The sequence below is a fragment of the Mytilus galloprovincialis genome, chromosome 3, assembly GCF_965363235.1.
Source record: "Mytilus galloprovincialis chromosome 3, xbMytGall1.hap1.1, whole genome shotgun sequence".
NCBI lineage: Eukaryota > Metazoa > Mollusca > Bivalvia > Mytilida > Mytilidae > Mytilus > Mytilus galloprovincialis.
The window spans coordinates 88,242,195-88,255,175 of NC_134840.1; the positions used below are offsets into that span (position 1 = coordinate 88,242,195).

The following is a 12,981-nucleotide window of genomic DNA, read 5'->3' on the forward strand; positions in this document are numbered from 1 at the left end:
ATTTCTTTCTTTTCGGGCGTATACTCCAAGTAAACAAAATGCATGTGTATAACGGCACTGTAGATTTTCGTATCAAATAAAGAAAGTTGCCGGTCAGGTACATGAACAGATTGGTTAGACAGTAAGGTTTTAATTTTAATTAGATTGGAAAGCTTAATTCGAGGGTTGAAAATAGGGAGCACAAAAAAAGGGGGGGAGAGGTGTTCCACAGGGAATATTTTTATCTTATGAACTCTACATTTGAAAGGTTTATTATTATTTGTATTTAATTAAAAGAGAAAAACGAATGTAAAACAAATTGTGAACGGTCTTTCTACCTTTCTCCCATGCCAAGAAATTACAGTCCGTTGAAATTCTGCAAACACCCCATAGGGCAAATTACATGGATGATAAATATTCGGTTGGCCGTTTGGTATATGGCTGTGTTCTAAGCGACACGTTCATGAAGGTCATAAATTAATTTGTTGAATAAAATCAAATCTTTAACTACTAATGGGTGCCGTAGGAGGTCGACCGGAATTTTTAGCAAGGATTTCTTGGCATGATACATGAAAGCACATATTATAGATAGTATTAAATATGAAGTTCACGCCTCATACAGTGAAGTCCTATGTCATAGGACTATTGTTGTAACATGGGTTAGTAACTGGTTCCTGAACTGTCTTTATTAAAGAATTAGTTCCAGAGTATAACAGCTTATGTCTCTACTTGTCACGGGGTCTCTGGTTCTGCCTTTGTAATTAGGTGGTTTTTTTTGTTCATGTAGCAAAAAAAGAGGTGGCTTAGTTCAAATAATTATAACGTCCTGGAAGGCTTTTTATTCTTTTTTCATGTTTGACCTCCTGCAACGTCTCTGAGGATCAAGAAAAGTAAAAAATAATATACATGTAGCACAAAAGAACGTCATGATAACATGTATCTGGACTTAGAGGGGGAGGGGGCTAGCTATGTATATATTTTTTTATTTCAATGTGTCGACTGTAGGGTAGTTTCTTCAGAAAGGTTTTTTTTTATTGCGGGAGATGTTTTTGCAATGCACGCAGGCATCTGTCACTTCCATCCATGAACAAGTTGTGTGTCAAATTAATTATAATTACTTGTCATTCGCATTTTTTACTCTACCTGGTCATTATCAGGGCCGTAACTAGGGTTCGAATTCAGGGGAGGCAGGGGTTTGGGACCGGCGATTGAGCCCCCTTTGATAGGGAGTAGGGGGCTATGCCCCCCGCCGATTTTTTTTTCTCTCAGTCATTGGCTAAAAATTACCCGTTTCCCTTCGATTTCCTTACTTTAAGAAACATCAGTATTGCTTGAACATGGAAGCAACTTTTATGCAAAAGCATGCAAGCTCAGATTGCTGTTCGGGGTGAGCCAAGGCTAGCTCCGTCTTGAAGGCTGTACTTTGACCTATAATTGTTAACATTAAATACATTGTGACCGTGAATTTTTTTCTCAAATGATAATTAAGGCTAAAATTACCCGTTTTCCTTCGATTTCCTTACTTTAAGAAATATCAGTTTTGCTGGATCCTTGGAGCAATTTTCATGCAAACAATTATTATCTGTATTTTCTGTATTTAAAGATTTTTTTTTAGAACCTGGCAAGTTCAAAAAAACAAGATTATAAAATGCAAGATATTTTTTTTATCGAGGATCTTGAAAATTCAATATTGTTGAAAGCTGAACAGACATGTATATAACTACAACCAGGGACTTTCTATACTAGTCTAGTATATACTTAGTATAGAAAGTCCCTGCTACAAGAAAGGGGAGAAAATCCAAATAAATACCTACTAAGGCATCGACCATAATGTTCTCGTACGATTGGGAAACGATCCAACAGTTGATTCAGCTGGTAACGAATTTTCGATATCTTAAAAGATTCACAATACAAAAGGAACTTCCTCTGCTTAATAATTGAGCTCCCAAATAAATGTGAATAGTTAAGTTTTTATTCAAAATTATCGAAAGCAAAGTGTCATATGTGTTCTCATACGAAAACTGACCCCCTCAATACTGAATAACAGACGGACGGCCACACAAAAAAAACTTAAAATAAAAAAATAAAACAAATACTGAAACGGTTTACTTTCGATCAAAAATCTGAAAAATGACATACATATCACGTATCATGATAACACTGTTAAATTGTGTTGTTTATGATATAAATTCAAGATCTTCGTGTACATATTGTCAATATTTTATTTTTTTACTTCAAAAGAAAATTTTGGGGTAGAAAATTCAGGAGAGGCAGTTGCCTCCCCTGCCTCATAGGTAGTTACGGCCCTGATTATTGGCATTAATTGCCAGTGCACGAACTCGGACGAACGCCAAATTTAGTAAGAGGGGCGATATTCTGGCGCGTTTTTTAATTCTTGGTCACTCAAGTTTAGAAAGAAAGGGGAGAAAATCCAAATAAATACCGACCAATCACAAACGTTGTTGCAAATTTGACCTTAAGGCGTCAAAGAATTTCCCATGATGCAATTATTGCATATAAATCAAAAAAAAATATTATACCAATTGAATATTGCATTTGAATGAAAAGTATACCATTTGAATGAAAAATTATACCATTTGAATGAAAAATTATATCATTTGAATAAAAAATATTGCATCTAAATGAAAAAATATACCATTCAAATGAAAAAAATATTGCATTTAAATGAAGAAATATACCAATTAAATATAAAATATTAAATTTGAATGAAAAATATCGAATTTTTGCAACCAATACCATACCATAGTTAGTGTGTCCATAGAGGTATTACATCTATGGTGTGTCCTTGGACCGTTTGATGTTTCTGAACTTTTTATTTTGCAATACGACTATCAGGACTTTCCGTTTTGAATTTTCGTCGAAGTTTAGTATTTTTGAGATTTTACTTTTTCCATGTAACCGTAGCCAGTGCCTTTTAAATTTTGCTGCTTAGAAATCTACCATGGCAACATATCTTGTCTGCATTTTTTGTGGTTTAATGTTGTGTTTATATTATTTTATACTAGAGTAAAAGCTCTGAAGAGCTGATGTTTGTATTGTTATAAGTGAATCGAATCAAAATAAAACTTTCGTATTTATATAATATACCAATGCAAGTCCAGTCATGCTCTTTTAAAAGCTAACCCTTTCTGATACACCTTTCACAGGAATGGAATAATCCCAACCGGAAGTGTCAATCTGTGCACCGGCGAAAGCTCTATCTGGTAAAACTTTCCCATTTTTGGTCATCAGTAATATTTAGTTTTAACTTGAATGTAATTTTCCTTAGCGGATAAAAAAACATAAGCGTTCATAAAATACAATATTTTTACAGAATCGGTGACTTGGCTTGGAAGCAACGACGCGTGCAGAAACTGGAGGATCTGGGTGAGGTCAATTGAGTATCTAGAGAGAGAGAAAGATGAATTTCTTTAAATCTGCAACACGGACTGTTCGTACAACCACAGATGATGGAAGTGGTCCAAGAACTGAAACTAAAACTTATAGCTTCGGTGACGATGGCCCAAGCATTGGCTATGGTGGTGGTGGCAACATAGATATTGGATTTGGAAAACAATTTGGGGGTGGGAAGAAGTCTTTCAACATAAGTAATTTTATTGGAGGAGGTGGAGGAAGTGATGGTGGTTCTGGTGGAGGAAGAAGGACATGCATCAGGCAGCCTTCTCAGCGACCACAGGTTGGGGGCCGTGCATCACGAAAAGAGAAGAAAAACCCCTTTTCTGGCTTAAATAACCAAAGCTATGACAACATTAAGAAAATGTGCTTAGAGGAAGGAATATTATTTGAAGATCCAGAATTTCCGGCACAAGACGATTCAATATTTTTTAGCAGAGCACCTAACAGGCCATTTGTATGGAAAAGACCAGCGGTAAGTACACTTTTTCAATTTAGTACACTTATTTAATCAGAACAGTTTTATCTAGTTTTTATATTAGTATATCGTCGTGTCACATGTTTTTGTATGTCATATGCTTTCATATCATCCACATTTCCTCTGTTTCACTTGCTGCAATATAGCCTTTTTGTGCTAATGCGGCGTAAAGCAACCAACAATCAATCAATCCTGTTTCAATTGCACATGCGTATATTGTGACATGATTTTTTCCGGTTTCTACATTTGGAACAATATCAACACTACAACTTGGCAAACTTAAAAAATATTCAAAGTCGTTTGAATAAGACGTTAGAACAAATTTAATAAAAATGACATGTTTAGCCATTTTTATTTAAGGTCAAAATATGCATCACTAGAATAGTTGTTGAGAAAAATTCTGAAGGGTTACATAAAGTACAGCTGTGTTGTTTGTCTGTTGGATATTGGATCTTCAAGACATGTGACTGTCATATTGTGTTCTTTTGGTCGTTTTTATTACAAACCAGCGAGTTAAAATTAACAGGGTTCTTACATGTATATAAAATGGTTTTTCAAACTCTATTCATTCAATTTTCTATTGACATCTTTTTTATACATCCTTAATACATAAAGACGAAAACAGTCTTAGCATTTTACATTTATAAATGTAATCACAAATTTTGAAAACTGCATTTTAAATTAAAAAAATAATGTCCATTATGCTTATAGAAACCCAGTGCCAATCTGAACAAAAAAATCAAAATGTTATAATTTCAACACATGAAACATCACACCAAAACTATTTACTAGTTTATTTTAGTCCTGAAAAGAATTAAATAACCTTTTTCGTGATTCAAGCAATAACCAGAACTACGACTTAAGAAAATACTCATTTCCTGTCTGTGTAATGATCCAGTTTTTACTTCATACGAAAACATATGACACCGTTTTTATACGACCCCAAAAAAATTTTGGGTTCGTATAATGGTATGATGTCGTCGTCAGCGTCGTCTGTGTTGTCTTTTTTACTCGCTGACCATTGGTTTCTTTTACATAAATTTAACATCTTTATACATAATCTGATTACATGTATAATAACATTGACTAATTAATATACATTGTAAGCAAGGATTTGTATAGTAATCTTACTATACAAATCCTTGATATAAGCATGATAAGGGTTTATAAAAAAATAGAAAAAAAGGCAGTTAAAATTGAAAGAAGTTTGAGCCCTACCCTTTTTTTATCCAGACATTTTTATACCACCCCAAAATTTTTTTTGGATCGTATAATAATGGTATGATGTCGTTGTCTGTGTCGTCTGAAGACAGTCTTAGCATTTTACATTTATAAATGTAATCACAAATTTTGAAAACTGCATTTTAAATTAAAAAAATAATGTCCATTATGCTTATAGAAACCCAGTGCCAATCTGAACAAAAAAATCAAAATGTTATAATTTCAACACATGAAACATCACACCAAAACTATTTACTAGTTTATTTTAGTCCTGAAAAGAATTAAATAACCTTTTTCGTGATTCAAGCAATAACCAGAACCACGACTTAAGAAAATACTCATTTCCTGTCTGTGTAATGATCCAGTTTTGACTTCATACGAAAACATATGACACCGTTTTTATACGACCCCAAAAAAATTTTGGGTTCGTATAATGGTATGATGTCGTCGTCAGCGTCGTCTGCGTCGTCTTTTTTACTCGCTGACCATTGGTTTCTTTTACATAAATTTAACATCTTTATACATAATCTGATTACATGTATAATAACATTGACTAATTAATATACATTGTAAGCAAGGATTTGTATAGTAATCTTACTATACAAATCCTTGATATAAACATGATAAGGGTTTATAAAAAAATAGAAAAAAAGGCAGTTATAATTGAAAGAAGTTTGAGCCCTACCCTTTTTTTATCCAGACATTTTTATACCACCCCAAATTTTTTTTTGGATCGTATAATAATGGTATGATGTCGTTGTCTGCGTCGTCTGAAAACACATTGGTTTCCGGGTTATAACTTTAGTTAAAGTGAATAGATCGTTATGAAATTTTTTCAGAAGGTTCAATACCACAAAAGGAAGGCTGGGGTGGATTTTGGGGATGATGATCCCAACCGTTTAGAGGCCCAAAACATGCATTTTTCTAGTTTCAGGATAATAACTTGTGTACAAGTATTTCAATTGCTCTGAAATTATACTGCAATGTTTTAAACCACAAGTAGAAGGTTTGCATTCATTTTAGGGGTTATGGGGCCAACAAAGGGCCGAAACAAGCATTTTTCTAGTTTCCAGACAATAACTTGTGTGTTATTGTATGGATCTCTTTGAAAATGTACCACAATGTACCATATAACAATGGGGAGGCTGGGATTAAGTTTTGGGTTAAATATTTAGGAATTAAGGGCCAAAAAAGGGCCAAAAAGAAGCATATTTCTAATTTCCAAACAATCATGACAATAACTTGTGTTTAAGTGTCTGAAATTGAGTTTAAGGGTTATTGCTCCAAGGGGGTTTTAATAAGTCGGGGGATTAGGATTTTTTGTTTACCATTTGTTTTAGGAATTCCTTTTTATACGACCGCAAAAATGGAAAATTTTTTGGTCGTATATTGGTATCACGTTGGCGTCGTCGTCGTCGTCGTCGTCGTCGTCCGAATACTTTTAGTTTTCACACTCTTAAATTTAGTAAAAGTGAATAGAAATCTATGAAATTTTAACACAAGGTTTATGACCACAAAAGGAAGGTTGGGATTGATTTTGGGAGTTTTGGTCCCAACATTTTAGGAATTAGGGGCCAAAAAGGGCCCAAATAAGCATTTTCTTGGTTTTCGCACTATAACTTTAGTTTAAGTAAATAGAAATCTATGAAATTTTGACACAAGGTTTATGACCACAAAAGGAAGGTTGGGACTGATTTTGGGAGTTTTAGTTCAAACAGTTTAGGAATAAGGGGCCAAAAAAGGGCCCAAATAACCATTATTCTTGGTTTTCTCACAATAACTTTAGTATAAATAAATAGAAATCAATGAAATTTAAACACAAGGTTTATGACCACAAAAGGAAGGTTGGGATTGATATTGGGAGTTGAGGTCTGAACAGTTTAGGAAATAGGGGCCAAAAAGGGGCCCAAGTAAGCATTATGCTTGGTTTTTGCACAATAACTTTAGTTTAAGTAAATAGAAATCAATGAAATTTAAACACAATGTTTATGACCACAAAAGGAAGGTTGGTATTGATTTTGGGAGTTTTGGTTCCAACAGTTTAGGAATTAGGGGCCAAAAAAGGGCCCAAATAAGCATTATTCTTGGTTTTCACACAATAACTTTAGTATAAGTAAATAGAAATCTATGAAATTTTAACACAAGGTTTATGACCACTAAAGGAAGGTTGGGTTTGATTTTGGGAGTTTTGGTCCCAACAGTTTAGGAATAAGGGGCCCAAAGGGTCCAAAATTGAACTTTTGTTTGATTTCATCAAAAATTGAATAATTGGGGTTCTTTGATATGCCGAATCTAACTGTGTAGGTAGATTCTAAATTTTTGGTCCCGTTTTCAAATTGGTCTACATTAAGGTCCAATGGGTCCAAAATTAAACTTAGTTTGATTTTAACAAAAATTGAATCCTTGGGGTTCTTTGATATGCTGAATCTAAAAATTTACTTAGATTTTTGATTATTGGCCCAGTTTTCAAGTTGGTCCAAATCAGGGTCAAAAATTATTATATTAAGTATTGTGCAATAGCAAGAAATTTTCAATTGCACAGTATTCAGCAATAGCAAGAAATCTTCAATTGCACAGTATTGTGCAATAGCAAGAAATTTTCAATTGCACAGTATTGCGCAATAGCAAGAAATCTTCAATTGCACAGTATTGTGCAATAGCAAATTTTCAATTGCACAGTATTGCTTAATAGCAAGAAATATCTAATTGCACAATATTATGCAATAGCAATAAATTTTCAATTGATTGGAGTTATCTTTCTTTGTCCAGAATAGTAGTTGAATCAACTTAAATCTTTGTTTTATACAATACACAATGTATATTCACTTTTACTACCAACTGATAAATTAAAACAATCTTTACCATTCAGTGATAACAAGCACCTTTTGTTACATTTTAATATTTTATGATGTATTTAAATGAGTAGTTATTGTTGCAAACTCCATTAGAAATTTGAATTGAGATCAGTTTTGGAGAAAGGGAAAGGGGGATGTGAAAAAAAAATGGGGGGGGGGGGGTAAATTTTTCTCATTTCAGATTTCATAAATAAAAAGAAAATTTCTTCAAACATTTTTTTGAGAGGATTAATATTCAACAGCATAGTGAATTGCTCAAAGACAAAAAAAATATTTTAAGTTCATTAGACCACATTCATTCTGTGTCAGAAACCTATGCTGTGTCAACTATTTAATCACAATCCAAATTTAGAGCTGAATCCAGCTTGAATGTTGTGTCCATACTTGCCCCAAACGTTCAGGGTTTAACCTCTGCAGTCGTATAAAGCTGTGCCCTGCGGAGCATCTTTTTTTTTTTCAAATTTCGAATTTTGAAAAGTTTCAAGAAAAAATCTTCTTTTGCACAGTATTGTGCAATAGATTTGTTAGATCATTGACCACATTAATTTCTTGACAAAAACCTATATTATGTCAAAAAACTGATCACAATCCAAATTCACACAGTATCAAGCTTGGATATTGTGACCAAATTTGCCCCAACTGTTCAGGGTTGAACCACTGGGGTCGTATAAATCTGCGCCCAGTGGAGCACATGGTTACATTTGTGTACACCTTAAGCTTTTGTTTTTATGCCACACATACGATAGAAGGGGCATTATGTTTTCTGGTCTGTGGGTCCATTCGTCCGTCCGTTCGTTCATCCCGCTACAGGTTAAAGTTTCTGGTCAAGGTAGTTTTTAATGAAGTTGAAGTCCAATCAACTTGAAACTTAGTACACATGTTACATATGATATGATCTTTCTAATTTCAATGCCAAATTATAGTTTTTACCCCAATTTCACAGTCCACTGAACATAGAAAATTATAGTGGGAGTGAGGCATTCGTGTACTTGGGACACATTCTTGTTTATCAATAATGTACATATTTTAATCTTTTATGCTGTTAATACAGAAAAATATTGTTATTGAAATTGTGATAATAAAATGTTTCATCCCTGACCATTCTGACGAGTGAAAAAAGTAATTTCAGCCTTGTATTTCTTGGAAACATGGATATAAATACAAAATGTAGTTGCAATCAGTCACATGACAAATTATATATATATATATATATATATATAGGCATTTCCAAACAAAATGAGTGTTTTTTGCTTTTGTGTTGTATGTCTTCCAAGAGAAAGCCTGAAGATAATGAATGGTATAAGAAATCTTCCTTAGGAACAATTTTCAAAACAAAAGAAATCAAATGAAGATCTGACTACAGATCAAAAGTAAATATTTTTCTGAATCAACTGGTCTAATGTCATGTACAAATTTACATACTGCCAGAAGTTCCTTACGTATACGTATACCATGTATACCCATTCAGAAAAAGAAAGGGAAAATAAAAAAAGTAAAAATCTTAAAATAGGCCCAATCAATACATGAAGTGACACCCCAGCATTGTTTTTCCGTTTGGTGCCAAAAGAGTTTTAAAAAGCAGTTGACATGGTGGATCTAAAGATTTTTTTTCAGACACAAAACTTGGGCAATATATTCTTAAGCAGCAATTAATGTAAGCCTCACTCAGTTAATAGATATATATATATTGTATATATACAATGTACATGTATGTATACAGTTCTCTTTGACAACACTGTCAATGCATACATTATTAATATTACAGTGTTGCAATAAAAGGGAAACCCTTCAATGACTATGAATTTCAAAAAAGGTGTTGATGTTGGTAATATAATCAGTACTTCCATTTATTATATATATTGAATTGAATTTCAAATACATCACATGCATACACAAAATATAGTTCTAAATAAGTCATAAACATATACTGTGAGAATCCATAAATATGACAAGGACAAAAGATCCAAGACAAATACACTTTTACATCAATAACAGATTATGGTATAATTGTCAATGATTGAGACAACACACCCATCCACATTGACCCTCCAATACCAATCAAAGTACTGAAGTACTGAACATCGGATGACCACATGTTCCTGTGGATGTTATCAGTGTGTTGTTACATGTATATATTATATCAAGGATTTGTATAGTAAGATCTTACTATACAAATCCTTGATTATATTAATATTTGTATTGACAGTTAAATGATGTTTTCATCCTTTGTATATCATTCTATTCTTATATTCTAATAAAAGTGCATGATGGACACTCTCTTTTAATAATTCATTTTTTTCTAAAAGATTGGATTTTTAGTAGCCAGTCATATTTTCCTGTAAAACGTTCTTTAGATATTCTTCGGCATTCATCAACACAAATTTTTGGTATTTATAATTCTTGATTTGTTACTGATATATATATTTCTCATGACAAAACATTTTCATATCATTCATGTCATTTATCTATATTCTTTAAATTTATTTTCATGAATAATTATTGGTGAAATTAATATATAACAATCTATATGTAATATTGTTCATTTGCACTTGTTAATTTTAGCCTAATTACAATGTATACGAAATACATTCTGTTATCAGTCAAAATCGCAAGTCACATGGCAACAAAATGCCTGAATGCCCTAACATTCATCCGCTGTAAAAAAACCAAATCAAACTTTATTCTCTTGTTTCTCGTATATTACAAAGAAATAAATTATAACCTAAATTTGTTTTCTTATCACTAAATTATACAGTTTACTTCTTGTCGCTTATTAGTGAGGCCCAAGTTTTCAGTGATACAAGTCCAGCGCCATGCACTGTATAATGATTTACTTTTAAGCTCACCTGGCCCAAAGGGCCATCTGAGCTACAAAAATGTTTTCTCATCACTTGCGTCTGTCATTGTCATTGTCATGAACTTATACATTTTGAACTTCTTCTAGAGAAGCTCTGAATGGAATTGAACCAAACATGGCATGACTTTATTTTGAGGTGCTGACTATATACATGTAGTTAAGTGATGTTACTTTGAAGCCAAACCATCATCCAAGAGAAATACATACAAATGTCTTCTTTCAGAGAACCACTGAATGGAATGAAACCAAACATGGCTTAAATGTACCTTATGAGGTGCTGATGAATTGTTGCTACTTTATTGCTGATTTACTGTTCAAGATGGCCACCAGGATTTTTTTTCATTAAATTACGGGTCCAATATTAAACCAAATTTGTTCTCAATCATCATATTTGGGTATCTGATATGATTTCAATCTATTTTTTCATTGATTTCCGAAACCAAAGTAGAGTCAGGTGAGCGACACAGGCTCTTGAGAGCTTGGATGGAGAGTTGTCTCATTGGCACATCTTATATCTTATTCTTATATCTATTATCTGCAATGTAAATGTATGCACTTACTTCACCCTGTTCACCTGACACCAGGAGTAACAAATACAAGGAAAATGTATGTGTACATATGTTAATACTTATGTATGTTTCATTCATTGACTCATAGCTATAGTACTAGTGTAAATTAATAATTGAATTCTTATCTGCAAACACTTTATTTACCAATGTACATTGTACTTGATCATATGTAAAAAAACCAACAATAGATGTATTGCCATTGAAAACAAGGCACATGCCAACAATTTGTAACAACCTGTGGTTTATTTCTACAAAGTGCACAAGGTAATTGCGTTTATAAAAGGAGTACTTTTTGATACAACACCAGGCATTTAAAACCTGTGGACCTTTATTTCACATTCAGAGTCCAAAGACTTTTTATACGATCGCTAATAATAAAAAAAATCATTAAAAAATCGTATAATGGTATCACGTCGTTGTCAGCTTCCTCCGAAGACAGATGGTTTCCGGTTAATAACTTGAGTATAAATAAATAAAATAAAATTTTAACATAAGGTTTATAACCACTTAAGGAAGGTTGGGATTGATTTTGGGGGTTTTGGTCCGAACATTTTAGGAAAAAAGGGGCCCAAAAGGGGGCAAAATAAGTAATTTTCTAGTTTCGAGACAATAACTTGTGTGTTAGTGTATGGATCTTTCTGGAATTGTACCACAAGTTTCCATTCCAAAAAGGAAGGTTGAAACTGATTTTTGGGGTTATGGCCAAAACTGTTTAGGAATTAAGGGCCAAAAGGGGTCAAAAAACAATATTTTTGTTATACTTTGTATAAATTGCTCATTTCTTTATTAATTTCAATGGGGTTTTATTCTTGAATTCTTTACATATGCTGAATCTAACTGTGTTTTAAGTTTTTGAAATTTGGTCCCTGTTTTTAAATTGCTCCACATGAGGTACAAAGGATCCAAAATTAAACTTTGTTTGAATTCATCAAAAATTGAATTATTGAGGTTCTTTGATATGCCGAATCTAACCTAATTGAGATTTTTAATTTTGGGTCCCGTTTTCAAATTGGTCTACATTATGGTCCAAAGGGTCCAAAATAAAACTTAGTTTGATTTTATTAAAAATTAATTCTTTAATGGGTTCATTAATATGCTGAATCTAAACATGTATTATAGATTTTTGATTATGGGCCCTGTTTTCAAGTTGGTCCAAATTGGGGTCCAAAATTTAACTTTGTTTGATTTCAACAAAAAATCAATGTAAAGGGTCCACATTGAGGTCAAAAGGGTCCAAAATTAAACTTTGTTTGATTTCATAAAAAATTGAATTCTAAGGATTCTTTGATATGTGTGATTCAAACCATGGCCAAATTTATATTGGATTTAGATTTTGGATATTGGACCATCATAGGTAAATTTAATTTTTTAAATTCATTAGACCACATTCATTCTGTGTCAGAAACCTATGATGTGTCACCTATTTAATCACAATCCAAATTCAGAGCTGTATCAAGCTTGAATGTTGTGTCCATACTTGCCCCAACTGTTCAGGGTTCAACCTCTGCGGTCATATAAAGCTGCTCCCTGCGGAGCATCTGGTTCTATATGTAATGCACGTAAATTAGTCTCATACTTCAAAAATTCAGCCATGGAAATTTTAACAAC

The 12,981-nt window shown here is 32.9% G+C and overlaps 1 protein-coding gene across 7 annotated transcripts in view; it reads left to right on the plus strand.

Moving 5' to 3' along the window:
• The first annotated feature begins 3,118 nt into the window (after positions 1 to 3,118).
• Positions 3,119 to 12,981, plus strand: part of LOC143069298 (calpain-9-like) — a 128,958-nt gene continuing 119,095 nt past the window's right edge. For 6 of the 7 annotated variants that reach the window (XM_076243861.1, XM_076243864.1, XM_076243865.1 and 3 more), the window contains exon 1: positions 3,210 to 3,868. In XM_076243861.1, the coding sequence (XP_076099976.1) occupies positions 3,401 to 3,868 (468 nt within the window). In that variant the 5' untranslated portion in view covers positions 3,210 to 3,400. The other variant, XM_076243862.1, reaches the window with a different exon arrangement.